This window comes from Botrytis deweyae (genome assembly GCF_014898535.1).
Source record: "Botrytis deweyae strain B1 chromosome Unknown BDEW_008, whole genome shotgun sequence".
Lineage (NCBI taxonomy): Eukaryota > Fungi > Ascomycota > Leotiomycetes > Helotiales > Sclerotiniaceae > Botrytis > Botrytis deweyae.
The window spans coordinates 392,652-409,937 of NW_024066215.1; the positions used below are offsets into that span (position 1 = coordinate 392,652).

A 17,286-nucleotide genomic window follows, 5' to 3' on the forward strand; every position below is an offset into this window, starting at 1 on the left:
TTGGGGATTCAAGAGAATGTACTTTAAGAATAAATGTTCTTTTGTTCTTTTGCCACGAGTTTCAGTGTCATGTTGTAGTGTAGTTGGTATCGTTTTTCTAATATTCTTATGGTCCTTTTTGGTGTTCCTGAGTGTGGTAATTTATTTTAGATGGTTTTTCGGAAAGCTATATAGATGGTGTTTTGCGAGGATCTTAGGGTTCTCAGGCGATAGAGAGATGAAATGAGTAGGGAGAAATTGGAGTAGTTGATCCTGATGAGACGCATCGCCTATAAGTTATGTCTTTCGCTGAATTATGAACTAGCACTGGAGATGAAGAGAGAGTTTGCACATCTATGGATTGGAGATTTGATCGTTGGAGTTTAGTTAATTACTCAACGATTGCATATCTCACATCACTCAAAAACTTAACTTAACTTAGAACTTATTCCTAGCATTAAATATCATCAAATAAAGCGAGAGCTACTAGCGAGCTCTTTTCACAGATTCCTAGCCAAATAATATGATATTGACCTCTACAAGATAGACAAAAGGTTATTTCAAAAGCGGTGTTCTGTCTTTCGATCTTCCTCTAGACCCTGGCTTCTGAACCAAATTCATCACCTTTTTTATCCCACGTTTTTTCTGTATAGGCATAGACGCCTCAGAAACTGAGGAGTCACTGAAATCGTCGTCTCGAGAATATCGAGAGTGATGTCTCGCAGGAGGTGTGGGTTTCGATGAAGAACTATCAGTCACATCTTGGGGACGTCGTTTGGGGGTAGATACTGGCTTCCTCGAAGGAGACGCTGTGTCTGATTCTGAATCTCGTTTTTCATTGCTTCGTCCTCGAGGAGAATGCGTTTGAGAGATTTCAGGTGACCTCTCACGACCTGTATGTGAAGGTGGCAATAGATTATAACAAAATTTCAAACATCTTTCAAGGGTTTTATAATCAGATTTCGCATTTTCCCATTGATTTTTTAACGCTCGATGTTCCCTGTCTTTACCGGTTTTGTTTTTAAGATCGTCGTCTATACGTTCGTATAGGTCATACCGCCAATTACTCGGCGATTTGGAAGGTTTATGTGAAATTGTTGCTAGAAATTCTTTGCGCTCTTTATCTAGTTTATCAAGAGCTTCTGGGGCCTGTCGTTCGCCCTTTTTCAACTCGGACGCTGTAGGTTGCAAGTAGTGGCGGGATGTGTCAAGAAGCGCTAAAGCAGACAATTCAAACAGAAGTTTCCCCAACCATGCTTCACGTGAAGTTCCATTTAATTTTAGCATTTTATCAGCAAATTCAAGGGAATCACTGTAGCCGTCACCGGCATTAGCCAAACACACCGCTTTGCTCATCGCACCTCTCGCTTGAACAAGTAGTTCCCCCCGCGTTGTCTCAAGGTTTGAGTGTCCATCGCGAAGCAGTTCTTTGACTAGGCGCGAGAGTTTAGATTTGCTTTTACTGAGCTCCCATTCTTTTTTCTGTATGTCAAAGGATTTCAATTCATGATGTATCTTGAGATCACGAGTATGATCAAAATTTGTATCATCCTGATAAAGGCGACGTATTTCACCGTCGAGCCATTGTTCCAGAAGATAGTGATAGCTTTCGAATCGAGCGTCTTGTACGTTAGATATTTCCTTGCGGAGATTGAGTTTGTAAGTTCTTGCAGCCAACCATACCCAGAACTTTTCAGCTTTTAATTGCTACCCAAGATCTCTCGTCAGTATTTGTTATTTGAAAAATTATGAGTAAATACTTACTTCATGCGCCATCCAATCTTCCTTGCCATTAATAGAAATCATTGTGTTCGAAAACCGCTTACCAAGGATTCCAAGATCCGATTTGTTGAGAGGTTTGTTTACAGAGCCGCACATGACAGTAAACCATCGCTCGGTGAACTCACACAGAAGAGTACGGTCCCACTGCACAGAATCTCGACACCGTTCATTGAGAAGATTGACTCGAACAGCATTCTCGTGGGTCACACCAAAGACAAGTCTCGCAACCTCCACGGCTTTTTTGTGACCATCCTCGGTAAATTTCCCAAGTAATATCACTGATTGACCATGTTTTTCATCTTCATCTCGAAAATGATAATATTTGCTGGTGTCACGTTGAAGGGCTAATTTGTAAAATATCATGGCCAAGATCTGGTGGATTAAACTGCCTTTGATACATCTATCTGCAAAGAGGAAATCCTTCCAATTATATAGTTGTGGCGGGCCATTTTAGAATGCTGGTAAGAAGATTTTGTCATTTGAATATTGGTTTTAGCATGCCCCACAGCAAACATGTAAATAAGCAAAATGAAAAAAATGCTGAACGGTAAGCTGTAGATGGAAATGTTGGAGGTTAATTTGAGGGTCACGAACAGTACGTGTAATGCTTTTCGTAACCCCATAAAATTGAAATTATCGTCAATGTAGGACAGCAAACAACATCTGAAGTTATAATAATGAGGACGAGGGGTGCGATGAATCGTAATCAGGGCAAATGACTGAAATAAAAAGACTTTATTGACTGAGATATCAGCGAATTACACCATTTGCAATACAAGCTGTTGAAAGCCATTTTATCCAGCGCTCAACAGTACACGGTGTTACAAAGCAGACCGAATCGGCTATTTTCTAACCAATATAGCCGAAACCCATGAGAGGCTCGAATTTGAGGTATCTTGCCCGCCCGCCCGCGCTTAATTATCTACCATATGGCAACAAAAACGAGCATATAGCTATGAATCTCGTGCGTGAGATTCTCGACTGCAAATAGACTGACAATAGATGTTGTTATCGTGAAGTAGTTCTACACTTAACATAGCCGCATTTTGCTCGTAATAATCTGGTTTCCGCTCTTGTTCTTGGTTGCAGATTTGGGCCTTATTGATTTTCCAGGAAGTGAAGGTCTACTACCTGCGACATTTCCATCGAAAAAGGCTCGGATCTGACTAGTGACTCAGTAAAGCATCGAGAGCTCCGAGAAATATAATCGTGCCATACTAGTTATTCACTACGAAGTCGAATACCAGAGCCCCGGGCATAGAATGCGATGTCACATTGAGAAGTTCCTAATTTTCTCATCCCACGACAGGTCTAATAGCCTCAACACTTCGATAACATTTCTCAAATTATCAATATTGTGGTCCCACATGTAGGATTCATCCTTCGTAGCCTTGTCGCTATGATGGCCATCGAGGAACGACTACCCCAAGGCTATCGACAAGCAGGCACTACATATTTTTGACCGAGTCATTTTTGGGGCCAATTATTATCCAATTTACAACTCCATGGAAATAGATCTGAGGACCAAAGCATCACTTACCGATATATCAAAACGGAGCATCAAATAATGGAGGACGACTAATAAAACAGTTTGAGGGGAGGGCATTCGTTGCTTGGAGGTATGTGTATTCAGAAAGTTAATTCTTCTCGTCTGAAAAGTCTGTAAGCACAAACACAGGTGACAGCATGCACATTCATATATGATAGGAGGTGTGTAAGTACAACGCATTATATTCCACAAGCTCAACTAAATTAGAAAGTCAGGCTTGTTGTCCACCCGTGATGTCTTCCACCCAGACTCCTAGCCCATCTAATATCATAGTTCAATCACCAAATTGAATATTTTTTTTTCGTCTTCCACCATACTTCTTAACTCAGCAACAATTTCATTACGCCGAATTGGAATTTCCATAAATTCTCCATCCATATCATGACGTGATCTAAGATCATTATTCGCCATTGCTCGGGTCATGGCCACTTGCAATCTGGGGTGTCTAAGCCTCAGCCGTCTAGCAATCTTCCGATCTTCCTTAATCTGAACATGTAGTTTCTCTATCATGCCATCAAGGTCCCTTTTCGCCTGTAGGAACTTTGCTAAACTATTCCACTTGTATGGGCGGAGATTCTCGAAATTCCTGACCAGTTGGTCGACCTCCTCTAGTGATATTTCAGCGCAATTCATTTTGCTGCGTATTACAACACAATATCTTAAGAACTTACTCGCAAGGATGTGTCTGCCAGAATCAGACATAATGAGGATGCCACTGATTCTTGTGTAAAGATCTCACAACGTTGACCTGTTGAGCTATGACACTGACAAATCTAGATCTGTGATTTGATGGCGGGTGAAGGCCAAATAAGTAAGATTTGGATAACAAATTCGGAGGTATCAAATTGATATAGATCAGTGTAGATGAACAATAGGGGTTGTCTTTGAGACGCGTAATTTGTTCTGACAGGAGGTTTTTGAAGTTTTCAGTTTTGTTATTTGGTGGTTGATGTGCGGTTGTATCTGAGGATTGAATGTAAGTGGGCTGGAAGATCGAAACTGTTTAACGCATCTTTAGAGCGTTATTATATGGTGGAATTAAGAATCATTCCATGACCATTGCATCTCCAATCATATCATGTACTGCGTCACAATTCAACATTGGAATCACTTCTCCTCGAAGAATGCGTCACAATACGTTCGAAGAACTTCTCATGTCAGTGCATGATAGATTTTCATACGATTTCTATTAATCTTACCGGTTTAATCACTGGAAAAAAGAAGCCATCAATCCTATGACAAATCTACAGAACTCATGAGTTCCGAAACAATGACTAACTCAAAAATGTTGAGTCAGCGCTCTATGGGCTGCTAATTTGGATCTTGAAGTTCAGATATCCCTGTCACAATCATATCACATAATTATGGGACAGCCAGAGTTAAAAAAAAATGCGTTCTGTTGTAAAAGCTCGTTCAGTTACTTGAAAAGCCAGGCATTCTGCTACGCAATAAAATCCTCCGCTTTTGCTCTTTAGTACTCGTCACTCCACCATCGAACTGTCAAAACTGTGAGGGATTGAGACAGGTCTGAGGTAGCGCTTATGTAAAAGAGGTGTTAGGATTGTTATGAATCCCAGTCGTGAGCAACGCCTCTGTAGCATTTCTTTATGTCTGGATTAATCCTGAATGTATGCATACGATGACCTGGCTTTAAGTAGCTGATCAATCGATCCAGATATTCTCTATCTGTGCTCAGGCTCCACACTCTGATCTTTCCCACACCTTCAAATTTATCGGATATCTCCTGCAGAGCACCATCCATCAAGTTCTTAACAATCTGATGATCTCTTCCGTTCAGAGGAACTCCAAATTCTTGCCCCAATTTTATTCTCAAATCCTTTCTAGATGTCCATTCAATTTCGTGCTCAAGTTTTTCTTTCTCATTGCCCAAGGATTTCTCGTCATACCGGATTTCGTTCCTCAACTTTTGAGCTTCGTTTTGGCAACTGGCACGAGTTTCACGATATGAGCTGTCCGGGACACCTCTGAGATTTCTTATCAATTGCAATAAGTCCATGATACGACCTGGTGAGAAGTCAGCATTGTTTCATTGAATAGAGAGTGTATGATGCTATACTAGTGCATTTGGTAGATTTTGTGTATTCAGGCTCGGGTCCGACTTCTGGCATGAGCACTTCGAAGCTCAAATCGACAGACATAATATCAGACATATCCATGTTTCTTGAGAGAATATGTATCAAAAGGTATAGTTGAGAGAAATATGTCAAACTTTGAGGCTGAACAAACTAAGCTTAGTGATATCAAAGAAAGAAATACCGACGAACCACAAATTTTGACTGGAGATGGCTAAGTGTTATCGCGTTTTTGTTTCTAATAATGGTCGGTGGGGATTTCGGTGTGTTGTCTTTTTAGTTTTCGGTTTGATGTCTGATGTTTGATGTTCAACTGTTTCTGGATATTGGAAGGAATTAAAACAGACGGGGACTCAGAGTATTTATGTTCTCTTGAGTCCGAGAGATAAGGGTCCAGTCATTGAAAATCCCTGCGTCATTCAATAAGAAAAGCCCTTTGATTCACGCTGTATCCCATAAACCCCTAAATTCCTTCAAATGACTGCGTCAAAAATGACCCCTATGCGATCCGAATCATAATTAATAATATTGTTGAATCTCCTTCGAAAGAATAATGCCATCAATTTTGAGTCACCATTAAAATCATAGATTAAGGAAGCTTTTCCTCAAATCATGTTGTAAACAGAGTCACAAATCAAGAGTCAATTTAATAGAAGTTGGACTAGAATGCTTGGTATTGTAGAAACTAAACTAGTATAAAAAGTCAGGCTATTTGTTTAACTGTAATAAAATCCTCCACCCAGGCACCTTCAGCTACCTCATTATGTCCTCAGCTAACCATCATAGACGCATGGAGCCAAGAAATCTATTAATCTTCGTCATAATGTGAAGTGAGTGTAAAGTGACTGTCCTTCTCCTCATCTTAATTCGGCTAACGGTCGTGAATAGTCCAATTGTCGAGTACTTTCTCGCAAGACTCCAAATACTCACTATAATCTCGAAGCCTCGTTGGGAGCTTTGTCTGGTACTCGTAAATTTGATGGCACGCTTTGTTTTGCTCCTCTCGAGCAGCTTTATGTCCTTGACTACCCGGCGGATTCTGATTCAATACAGTCATTTTCGCCCTCTCCACGTTCTTCCAGTAGACCTCCATGTCACTGATCCTGATTCTCTCTGAAGCGATATCCTCATCCCTTCTAGTAATGACATATCTTAGTATTTCGATAGCTCTAGCGCGTTTTGAATTGCTTCCGAGACGGCGGACGCGTTCATCAAGCGCCTTGAGATTTGCGTGCAACAAGCTGAAATCTTCATATATTCCCGCTAGTATCAGGTCAGTATGTTTATTTTTCTATTACGGGATAGTTGAATATACTGACGGAGGTCTTTGGGTATAAAACGCTGAAGTTCCATGGTGATCGGAACGAGGATAGATATTGAGTGGTCGGTTTTGTAATTGTTTGGAACCGGCACTGATGCTGGTGTGTATTTTTGAGGTGGCAGTCCGAACAAATTTGGTACTTGTCTAGAGTCTTTGAGGCTTTCGATGAAGAGTGTCTCGATGAACTGGCTTTGGTTGGTTGTACTTCGAAGGTGATCGAGTTGCTTTTGAAATTGATGAGGATCTTTGATGGTTTTGCGTTCGCTCTCGAAATTCGATTTTGCTTGGTTTCTAAACTTCCACCTCGAGGGGAAATCCCAGCCTATTTAAGCACTCAAAAGCAGCTTCAAGGCATCTCCAAGGCAGCTCCAAGGCACCTCAAAATGATTATACCATTGACTCTTAAATCATTTCTCGGGTGACTTGTCCCTAAAAAACACCCCAGACAGACTCATAACTCGACATTCGACTCATTATCCAGGCGCATTCCGCCAGAAAATCATGAAATCCACCATTTCAGTCACGATTTCTCTCGAAAAGGCTCATATCGAGGTGTTTCTGGAGTCAAAATACATTTTTTGATTGATAATCGTCGAAACCACACTGAAAAATTGGACCTCCAGTCATCTTTTCCTGAATCAAAGCTCGCAGAAAGGTATGAATAAACGTCGTAGTGTATCTTTACTCATATCATACACCATACCAAGACAAAATTCGATACTTCGAATCATCAAATCAAATTTATTCTCTCGAATGATGCTTTACAAAACATTACTTTCGAGTCATTCCCGAAATCAAAGATTAAAAATTTCAGACTTGATTATCAATCACACCCATAGTCAACTTTGACTCGAGCTTTCTCAAATCATAATGTAATCTTACATGAATCACTAGATCGCAATCATAATTACAGAGATAACTTATATGATTCCTCAAACAATCCCCGTCTCATTCACACGGCAACACATAGATCCACCCACCGAAGCATATCGAAAACTTAGCACGCCTTCCCGCCTTCCACTCTTTCCAACTTCCCTCCACGTTCCACCCCCTCTTCGAATTATCTTCCTTTCATCAAAATTCCCAAAAATCTGTAGTGACCATGGAACCCCCAAACGAACTCAAGCTCCAATCCTTCGAACGTTCAATCCTCAATAAAATTAAAAGTTCAACCCATCCAATACTCAACCTATCCATCCAAGTACCTACTTAAGCACACAAACGAAAACTCAACATCCAAAAACCCCATCGACACTGCGGTATCTGAAAAGCTCACGCCATCCAGACCCCAGTAAACACGAAGTTCGAGGGCAAGCAACGAAGCAAATAACTATACTATTCTTGCAAAGATATAAAACCCAACAACCCTCCCAGATAACTTCCATACACATCCACATCCAAGAAGATTCCACACTCCATCCCCCACGAAACCACAAAACGCTCTCAGCGACGACAAGCTATCCTCAGACTACCCTTCCATTACAATCTGATTACATTCTCCCATCCTGATATAATCTTTCCAAAATGCACACACCATCAAACCATCAAACCCCACCAAACACCACCTCCCACAAAATGATACCATACACCACAAAACCAACCCACCCAATCCCCCATCCATCTTCCCCCCCTAAAAAAAGGAGACATATTCTATCCAATCGAACCCCACCAATATCACTTCTTAGCGAGCTACCATTTAGGTACCCATATACCCATAAACCCATAAACCCATATACCAACCAACGTAGCACAGCAATCAAAAGAAAATCTCAATATTAATCTCAATATTAATGAAACGATAATTAGCGAGTAGCACTACCTACCCACGCACCAACTCGTGTTTCCTTATGCACGCATTGGCGATCACTCGATACACCCATCACATATCACAACATAAATCCTAATTCCCACACCCCTATGTCAATGATCTCTACATCCATTATTACACAAGAAAACCACGCACAGCATCTAAAAGACCATTCCAAACCAAATACCTAAAATAAAATAAAAAAACTCCTTTGTAATTCAGTTCATGATATATAAATGTCCCCCCCCCCCCCAAATTCTTCAACCCAATAATAATAATATCCATGACGATATCCATGCCATATAATTATTCTTCATTTCAACGAATCCCATTACTGAAGTAGAAGGAAAACCCTAGGAAGAAAAACCCCCAAAATAAAATAAACCGTAGATGATAGGAGTAGAATACAAGAAAATACAGTAGTCAAGTATAAACCCGATCATAACAGTCATAACCTTCGTAGCTCTATTAAGCTTTTGTTCGTTTCTTTCATCATGAATCCTTTTTTCATGTATCATCGTGTGGGTATTGGGGATGGCATTCCGATCCATCCACGTAAATAAAAAACAAAGCCTTCCTGCCAAAACCAACGATATTCTTTTCCCCAAATGTACGCCTGATGTTGTGTCGTCCAAAAATTCCAAGAAAAAAAAATAACAACGGAAGCATTATGCAAATAGTGTAATAAAAGACAATCCCCAACCATCATCTCATAGTACAAACCAAGATCCGACCTATCCACCTCATCAAAATTCCTATCTTTTACCATCCGATAATAGACTATCCCAAAGAATATAAAAAGCATGCCTTCATGCCTAATCCCTTTCCTGGTATCTGATCATAATTCATTTACTACGTCTCGAATACTCCATCTCCAGGAGTTTCCTTCAGTGTTGCGCGCGGCGCCGATCCATTTCTCACACTTTCTCCTCCAGCGCTCTTCCTCCTCTCTCTGTCGCCTAACAAATTCTGGACCGACATCAAATTCTTCACCAACAAGCCAATCGCTAAGACCACTGGCACCTTCACCTTTCATACCAGAAACTTCATCAGACTCTTTAGAGGGCCCATCCTCAAGATCAGGAACATCCTTAAAGACATCGTCCTCATCCTCAAGCGCATCAAATCCATCCATGGTATCACCAGATTCGCTTTTTGCTCTTTTGTTGTCCCCTGGCATTTTAAGCCAACACATACGTTGCGGGTCAAAGACCATTCCGCCAACAACTTGGACATTTTGGGCAGAGTTTATATTGGTGATGAGCGCAGGACGAGGTGTCGAGCATTCTTTTTCCCTGTATATCTGTGGTGCTGTCGCTCGTGGTGTCTGTACAGGTATTGAAGCTGTCGGGGTTGCAGAAGCTGGCATATCAAAGGCCGATGCTTCAATTTCGTTGCCTTCCCATCGATAATTAATAGGATCATATTGCATTCCTTTTACAGCTACAAAGACAGATTAGCGGTAGGTTAAGAAGCTATGCGGAGGGTGTACGTACATCTGGGATTGTTTACATTTCCCATGGGCTTAATAAGTTGTGGCTTTTGGGGCACCTTATTCTTTTTTGATCGAACTGAACCTTGTACATGAACCGGACTGAGTCCAGTTGTTGCTGAAACCTTCGCCCTCCATTGATTTGTAAGAGCAGCAAGAGGAGCACCAGACCCAGAGACAGTGCGATGGGATGATGTTGCTTCCCGAGCCATGCGGCTGGCGGCAGTATCGCGCGCAAAGCGCGGCAATTCGCTCCTGCTCTTAGCTGGTGTCAATGGTGTTAGAGGTATAGGCGATGAGTTTCGAATGGGCATAATGTGTTGATGAGCTCTGTTGCGAAGTGAAAGCTGTTTAGGCGGGCCACGGCCAATTGGCTCTTTGACAAACTTTTGCTCTGCATCTCGTGAAGTAGGTAGATCATCAAAAGCATCAAGTTCACAGCCATCACCAAAATGTCTTCGTCGAACAGGTTTTGTGATTTGTCGCTTCATAGTAGCTTCACGAGCAAGCATATCGGCGCCCCGAAGAGATCTGCGCGGACTGGGCGATCGAAATGTTTGCCTTGAAAGCGTTCTCGATGGTGGACGAAAATCGGCGCTATTAGTTGAGGACTCAGAATCGTTACGGCGAAGATGCCGGGATGTTTTTGCAGTGACATGATGTGATTGAGAACTGGAAGCACCACCAGCAGGTAAGAATGGAACATGATTTTTCCTAACAAAGGACATGCTAGACTCAGCTCCGGATCGATCTTTTTCGACAGGTTCCTTGGACCGAGACATTGAGAGTGGCCTATTATTGACTTCCGTTCGAGACTGAGGTCTCTCATATCGTGTAGGCATTGGCTTAGCTGGCGAAGGCTGATAAGTCTTCATGGTTGGCATTGACCGCTTGAGCTTTAGTAGTTGGGAACTGGTCGTTGTAGGCTCATTGCGCAGAGTTGATGTGGATAACTTTGCGCCTAGTTCACGACGCCGAGGAGTTGATGGAGGTATTGGATGATTAGAAGATGATGCGTTAGACAATCCAATACTATTGATTGAAGAATGGACTGAATGTCCCAACCTAGATTGCGACCTACGGTTTCGACTTGGTATTGGCCCACCACTCTCCGAAACTGGTTCGAGAGATGATGGAATACGTTCATGTCCATGTGGCCTAGGGAGTCGGGAGGTGGAAGGAAGCGCAGGTTTATTTGTAAAAGTTAATGAAACCGATGGCTTGGGGCGAGTTGGGCTTTGTTGTTTAGCAGGGTTAACCTTTACGTTACGATTTAATGTGAGCTTCTTCGAATCGAAGACATCCCCATCGCCAATCTCAAGCCCGGTCAAGAAGTCATCCTTTCCACCCAAACTTTTTCTTGGTTGCTTTACCTCTACTGGACGTTCTGGCCAATCATTTAGTTGACGCCTCTTGAGAATATCCTCGAAATTGAGAGGGCCACTCGGTAGGACTAAACCTTCAAGACCTTCATCTTCACTCTCAGCAGTCATGGAACTGGCGATACTGGGGCTCATCGCAAAGGAATCCGAGTTCCTATTGGATCGACCATCTCTTTTTGTTCCACCAAATCGAGTACCTAAACTGCCTTCACCCCAATCGTCAAAATCGTCCTGGATACTCTGGGGGGTCTTCGGGATATCTTTACGAGAAGTGAGCTTCAAAGCTCCATCTGAAGGAAGTTGTAGATCTTGTTCGAAATCTTCTTCGGTTTCCTTATATTTCTCTGGTTTCGTTGATGTGACAGAAGGTGCCATAGACTGGGGGTTCCGTATCTTTGCAACTTTTATGGTTGCTTCGCCATCTCCAAAGAAGTCATCGTCCTCCTCATCTCTGTAGCGATCAAGCATGTTCGACGATGCCGCCTTCGTTTTTAATTCGGGTCTTGGGCTAACATGGAATATCGGGGCAGCCATCAATGTCTTCTGTGGACTTAGAGATCCAGAGCCGCTGACTTGACGTAGTGTTTCTGGGAATTGAGACCCATCTTGTTGTTTGATCTTTAGGGCTTCTCCAATTGGTACTTCGATATCCCCATCATCCCAATCATCTGAGATCACTTTCCTTAATTTTCTTCCACCAAGTCTCTTTATACTTCCTCCTAATAAAGCCGAGGAAGGTACGTTTTCCGGTAAAGGTATACCGGCTCTTTTAGCTGTAGCGATCGCATCGTTCATGGCTCGTTCGTCGTCTTCTGGTAAATGTACTTGTCGTTCCTCGTTGTAGTCCGATCTTATCGATAAACGTGAAGAAACCGATTCTCTGCGTGTCGACGCAATGGTCGCAGTTGTTGCTGCTGAAGCACTGCGAAATGTAAAATCATCGCCCCCAATGTCAAGGTCATCATCATCCCAGTTTTCCACATCGTCCTCCACGGGTGCCCGCGGCTTCAATACCAATTGATCCATCTCGAGCCCCGATTGTGTGTCGCAAAGGATCGAAAGTTTGATGAAATATTGCGACCGTGTACTACTTCTCAATTATGAGCTTCAAGATGAGTTGAAGGTTTTCAATCAGCTTAATCGCGGGAAAGTAACTATCGTGAATTCATGTCGTAAAAAACGTGCAGATCGGAATATTTTTTGTTGACGTTGTCGTAAAGGAGGAACTGCAACTGTAATTTGCTTTGTTTTGTTTCGTGTTGATTGAATAGCGAATGAATGTATGAGTGAATCAGTGCATTCGTGGTCGCAATGGTGATTCCCTGGTTTCGAATTTGTGGTGCTCGGTGTGCTCGGTGCTTGGATCTTGTTATTTTGAGTTCGCCGGCTTCAATTGAAATGAGTATCAGGATCGTGTGGTATTGATGTTGATGTTTTCTTCCACCTTTGCTGGTATCCAAACCTCCAGCGCCCTTTTGAGGGCAGGTAGCAAAGAATTGTTGTTGGAAATTCGAAAGGCGATGAATCTCTTGACACTCCTGGCGGGTGGGTATTGAATGTTGAAGTGGGTTGAAAATTTAGTTCTCCGCTGTATTCAGTGTTCACGGGGGATTGAGTGGATGAGTCGAATGATTGAAGCTCTGTGGCTGGCTAATTTGAGGAAAGAATCATGGGAATTGACCAGCCACGAGGATTTGATGCGAAGAAGAAGGAATGATTGGGTGCATTAAACGAAGAAAAATGAATAAATGAAGATTAATCGCGACGCGTATGTTTCTCTCGACGGGATTGGTGCTATTTGCTTTATTTGGGTTATTTATTGATATTAAATTGATTCTTTTATTTTGGGTGGATTTATTATTGGATCTATAGTATGGATGATATTGATGGACCGTATGGTATCTATCTATGGTGTCGTATTGCATCTGAGTGTACCCGTCCGTACCCGTACTATTGCGATGGATCATATCATGTATATAACAACCAACATGAACTACCTCTTTCCTCACTCCTCGTACCGAGCTGAATTAAAGTAAAGTCTGATATCTGTCATTAGGCAGAATGGGAGTGAAGTGAGCAATAGAAAGTCGGTTCCTCATCGTTGCCTGATCTACCAGCAGATCTACCATTGATATCTAGCAAATAGTAAATAAATTTGATTATATCATCATCACATTTGTTTGTATTTAATTCATCTCGTGGAACATTTAATACGGATTCACATCTCCCCTTCCCTTATTGATCCTTTGATTCGGCTTTCTTGTTTCATCACTCCCATCACCAACTAACCTTATTAAACCGAACCAGATCAGCACCAGGAATACACCCGTAAATTATACTATGGCGGCGAAGCAACTTCCAGCGGTTCTTCGCATAACCTCGAGCGCTACGAACCAAGATGAAGTTTTTCTTCTTCACGTCGAGTCTGCTGGGTCGCGACCTTTAGATCTCAAGTTAGTTGGGACGGATGGTGAACTCGTATTTGCGGTCTCAGGTAAGCTCCGACCTTTGTTTGGATCGTCCCGCGCTGGAGGTCCCTGATTTTCAACCCTGATTTTCACATTCATGCGTTAATTGCGGGACCTCAAATTAATATTAATCTTCATTATAGTAAAACACAGCAAATTATCTGCACTCAAGTCGAAGAATTCTCCCTGTAGCGACGAAGAATGGATTCTGATTTTGTCATCCATTCTGCTTCATGAGCCGCCGAAGGAAGGGAATGAGAATGTGACCAGAGGAGTTGAGATTCATGCTAAAGTGGAGAAGAAAGCCGTGACCCTCGTGATCCAAAAAGTTATTGAAGGGATCAAAGTACGTATCCTCCCAGTCATTATGTTGGCAATCTTATCATATTACATACTAATTATACATCAGCAACGTCTCGGCGCAATCAAACTGGATGAAACCGAAGAAGAAGAAATTGGCCTTTTCGAATGGTGCGCTCTAGCAACAAAGTCGGCAGATTCGGCAAAGGATGAGCTGGAAGCATTACAAACTAAGTACAGGGAACAGCAGAAAATGTTGGATGGACTCAATGAAACTTTCAGGGAAGTAAATAAAACAAAATCCGACTATGAGATTCAGCTGTTGGAGAAGTTTAGCCTCTTGCAGAATGAGAAGAAGCTCAAAATAAGGGACCAACAAACCTTATTAGCAAGCGCCAAAGTTGATCCAGAAAAAGTCGATACAGTGCGAGCTACAAGATCTGGGAAGTTCAGAACCGCCGGCGCATCGAGAACTGGGAAGCGTAAAGCCGGGAAGGAAGCGCAGGCTGAGAGCTCAGATTCAGATGATGCTTTTGAAAAAATGGATATTGACAAAAAGCAACAGGAGGATGATACCGCCGATGAATCCGACCAACAAGAGGTACAAACTCCTGATCGCTCGGATGAAGAGACTGAAGATGAGGCAGACGCTCCACAGTCAAAAGCTCAGCGTCGTAAGGGAAAAAATATCGTTCAAGATGATTCGGATGAGGAGATGCAAATAGCGCCTAAATCAACAGAGACAACAAAAATCGCCGAGCTACCAGCTAAAAGAGAACTACCATTTGCCAAAAAGCCAGTTCCGGTACCTGCAGATGATGGATCTGAGACCGAATCGGGGTCGGACGATGAACTATAATAGACATTCTCATTCCAATAAGAATTATCCTTCAATGAATAACGGGTCAAATCAATGAATGTCCCAAACTGTCTCATCGACACTACACAACATACAAACGTGATTGGACCTCGCAAATAATATGACTCTTCCCAAGCGCAAACGATATGCAAATCATAATCACGATTCCAATTCTCAATTCCCATTCACGCACTTCATCCACTTGCACCAACTCGGCAATGCCAAAGCTAAAGCTCCACAGTGACTCGTGCGTATCCCTGACAACCACCATCTCGAGCGGGATTTACAGAGTTGACGATATAACGGTGGGGGAAATTGTGCATGTCGCATGCACAGGTGGGGTGAAATATGTATGCACTCTATGCACCACGAGAGTGTGGATATCACACCGACATTTCTACATGCTGCGAAGAGGGGCGTTACTGGGTGATGATTCTGTCCCATCGTGTGGCGGGGATATATAAGGGACCTGGAAGTCTTTTGAGGAATGGGTATTGTGTGAACAATGATTGAAAGAAAGGCTGGCGAGAGTTGGTGGTGGTCAGTATATGGTGTGTGCGGCGATGTGGCTGGAAGCTTTGGGGGCCGCAAAAAAATGTGAAGGTGATAAATAAATAATTTCCAGCCTTCTTTTGTTTCTGTGGTAATGCTATCTTGCATCAAATATATCATTTCATGCCAGCCTCCGTCAAGTGATGGGGTTTCTTCGTGGTCATGGAGTCTTGACCGCACTATCAAACCCCCCGAAGATAATTTCAAATCCCACATCTAATTACTATTAATATCTCATCGAATATGATAATTTGTCTGTGATAAGCAGCTTGATTTTCGAGATTTTTTTGGACACACTCTCAGATTGCATCTGCCAGTATATCTACTCATGGTATAATATAAAACATTGGAATTTTTCATTGTTGCAATCCGGGGTACCAAATCTTCGCAGTGAGCAGCCAAATCGCTCATTCATTAAGACGATCCGTTTGCTATACTCGTCCATGTTAGGGCATGCATGAGAACAATATTACACTACCGAGATTATCACCCCCATGGCTACTGTTACACACACTCTACCCTGCACTTTCACCCCATCAATAACAGTAACAAACAACAATAATGCTCTTCATCTACGCTTGTGAAAGCAAATTTGAATAAGAGATCAAGTGAAATACCTCAAATAAAGAAGACTCCCTTTTCGGTCTGCAAAGAAATATGCATATAGCATATATATACTGTGAATTAGCTATCTAGTATCTGAAGTGCCAAAAGTTGTCACATACGACCATAGACTGAGGAGAATTGGGCATCCCGTCCGCTCTGCCATACACAAGCCTCAGATCGGTAGATTAGTAGTTGGGTGGGTGACCACCAGCGAATCCCTACTGTTGTATGTATGTCTTTTCCTTTTTGGTACTGTGCTATTGTTTTTGATTGTGTTTTTGTGCAAGTACCTACCTAGCTAGGTATGAATGAGTGGATGAAAGTAGATTTTGATTTTGATAAGTTGGAGGGGGAAGGGTGTAGGGGAGTCAATAAGTTAGAAATTATCTGGGTACGATGTAGGGAAGAATATTTTTGGCTGACGCAACTGGAAATCGAGTATATATTTCGTAGCGATAATCAAGTGGCTTGGTATCTTGACCCTGAGGTGAGCCTTAAGTGTAGGTAGCTGATGCATTCTTGCAGAACTATGGGAACATGAAAAAAGGGAAATGATAGTAAAATATGATTTCCGTTTCCTTACAGAGATACGATGTCAGGTATCTGAATCAGGGAACCACAAAGTAGAAGATGTATGATGTGCATGCAATTCATTCATTGACCTGTTCTTATTGTGAATATGTCACGACTGTTTACTCGCCGGACTCTGAATCCGGTGGAATGTTGAGATGATTCCGATAAGTTGAGAAAGTTATCTTGTAACTAGATGAACGAAATCGTCTGAGAGTTCAGGCTTATCGTGTGCTTTTCGTAAGTCTATTTGATATAGCTCTTGCATTTCATTTGGGATGAGTTGAAGCCGGACGTAATGAATACATATGTTTATTGTGCGTTGTGATGCTGAGAAACTCTTGTCATGGAGCATCGTTTGAAAAAGTTGATGGTAATGAGTTTCCAGTACCTGCGATGCTAAGATGTCACTTTGGTCTTGGTGATTATTCCTATTCTAGAGAGAAAATCAACTAGGGAGCAGAGGTTCAGGACTTCAGACTGGAAATCCTTGGTATCAGAATCAGAATCGGAAGCTGTGAGGATT

General features: G+C 42.2%; 5 protein-coding genes across 5 annotated transcripts; 1 reads left to right on the forward strand and 4 right to left on the reverse strand.

Annotated features, from left to right (window-relative positions):
* Window positions 1-534: 534 nt before the first annotated feature.
* EAE98_004307 (uncharacterized protein) lies at window positions 535-2,124 on the reverse strand (the record flags this gene model as incomplete). The annotated part of the gene is made up of 2 exons (XM_038951927.1): window positions 535-1,686; window positions 1,744-2,124. 2 exons carry the CDS (start codon window positions 2,122-2,124, stop codon window positions 535-537), a joined length of 1,533 nt encoding a protein of 510 aa, XP_038811463.1.
* A 1,453-nt stretch (window positions 2,125-3,577) lies between these two features.
* EAE98_004308 (uncharacterized protein) lies at window positions 3,578-4,012 on the reverse strand (the record flags this gene model as incomplete). Its single annotated transcript, XM_038951928.1, has 2 exons — window positions 3,578-3,918; window positions 3,982-4,012. The coding sequence occupies 2 exons, from the start codon at window positions 4,010-4,012 to the stop codon at window positions 3,578-3,580; spliced, it is 372 nt and encodes a 123-aa protein (XP_038811464.1).
* Window positions 4,013-4,874: 862 nt separating this feature from the next.
* On the reverse strand, window positions 4,875-6,756 carry EAE98_004309 (uncharacterized protein; the record flags this gene model as incomplete). The annotated part of the gene is made up of 3 exons (XM_038951929.1): window positions 4,875-5,335; window positions 6,280-6,666; window positions 6,723-6,756. 3 exons carry the CDS (start codon window positions 6,754-6,756, stop codon window positions 4,875-4,877), a joined length of 882 nt encoding a protein of 293 aa, XP_038811465.1.
* A 2,052-nt stretch (window positions 6,757-8,808) lies between these two features.
* EAE98_004310 (uncharacterized protein) lies at window positions 8,809-13,191 on the reverse strand. The gene is made up of 2 exons (XM_038951930.1): window positions 10,028-13,191; window positions 8,809-9,974 (listed from the first exon to the last, which is right to left on the reverse strand). The coding sequence occupies exons 1-2, from the start codon at window positions 12,429-12,431 to the stop codon at window positions 9,370-9,372; spliced, it is 3,009 nt and encodes a 1,002-aa protein (XP_038811466.1). The 5' UTR covers window positions 12,432-13,191; the 3' UTR covers window positions 8,809-9,369.
* Window positions 13,192-13,745: 554 nt separating this feature from the next.
* Window positions 13,746-15,032, forward strand: EAE98_004311 (uncharacterized protein; the record flags this gene model as incomplete). Its single annotated transcript, XM_038951931.1, has 3 exons — window positions 13,746-13,899; window positions 14,017-14,219; window positions 14,283-15,032. 3 exons carry the CDS (start codon window positions 13,746-13,748, stop codon window positions 15,030-15,032), a joined length of 1,107 nt encoding a protein of 368 aa, XP_038811467.1.
* Window positions 15,033-17,286: the final 2,254 nt, after the last annotated feature.

Coding starts and splice junctions, on each gene's coding strand:
- EAE98_004310 (XM_038951930.1), bottom strand. CDS start 12,431: ATGGATCAATTGGTATTGAAGCCGCGGGCACCCGTGGAGGACGATGTG. Junction 9,975..10,027: donor AAATGTAAACAATCCCAGAT/GTACGTACACCC, acceptor CTGTCTTTGTAG/CTGTAAAAGGAATGCAATAT.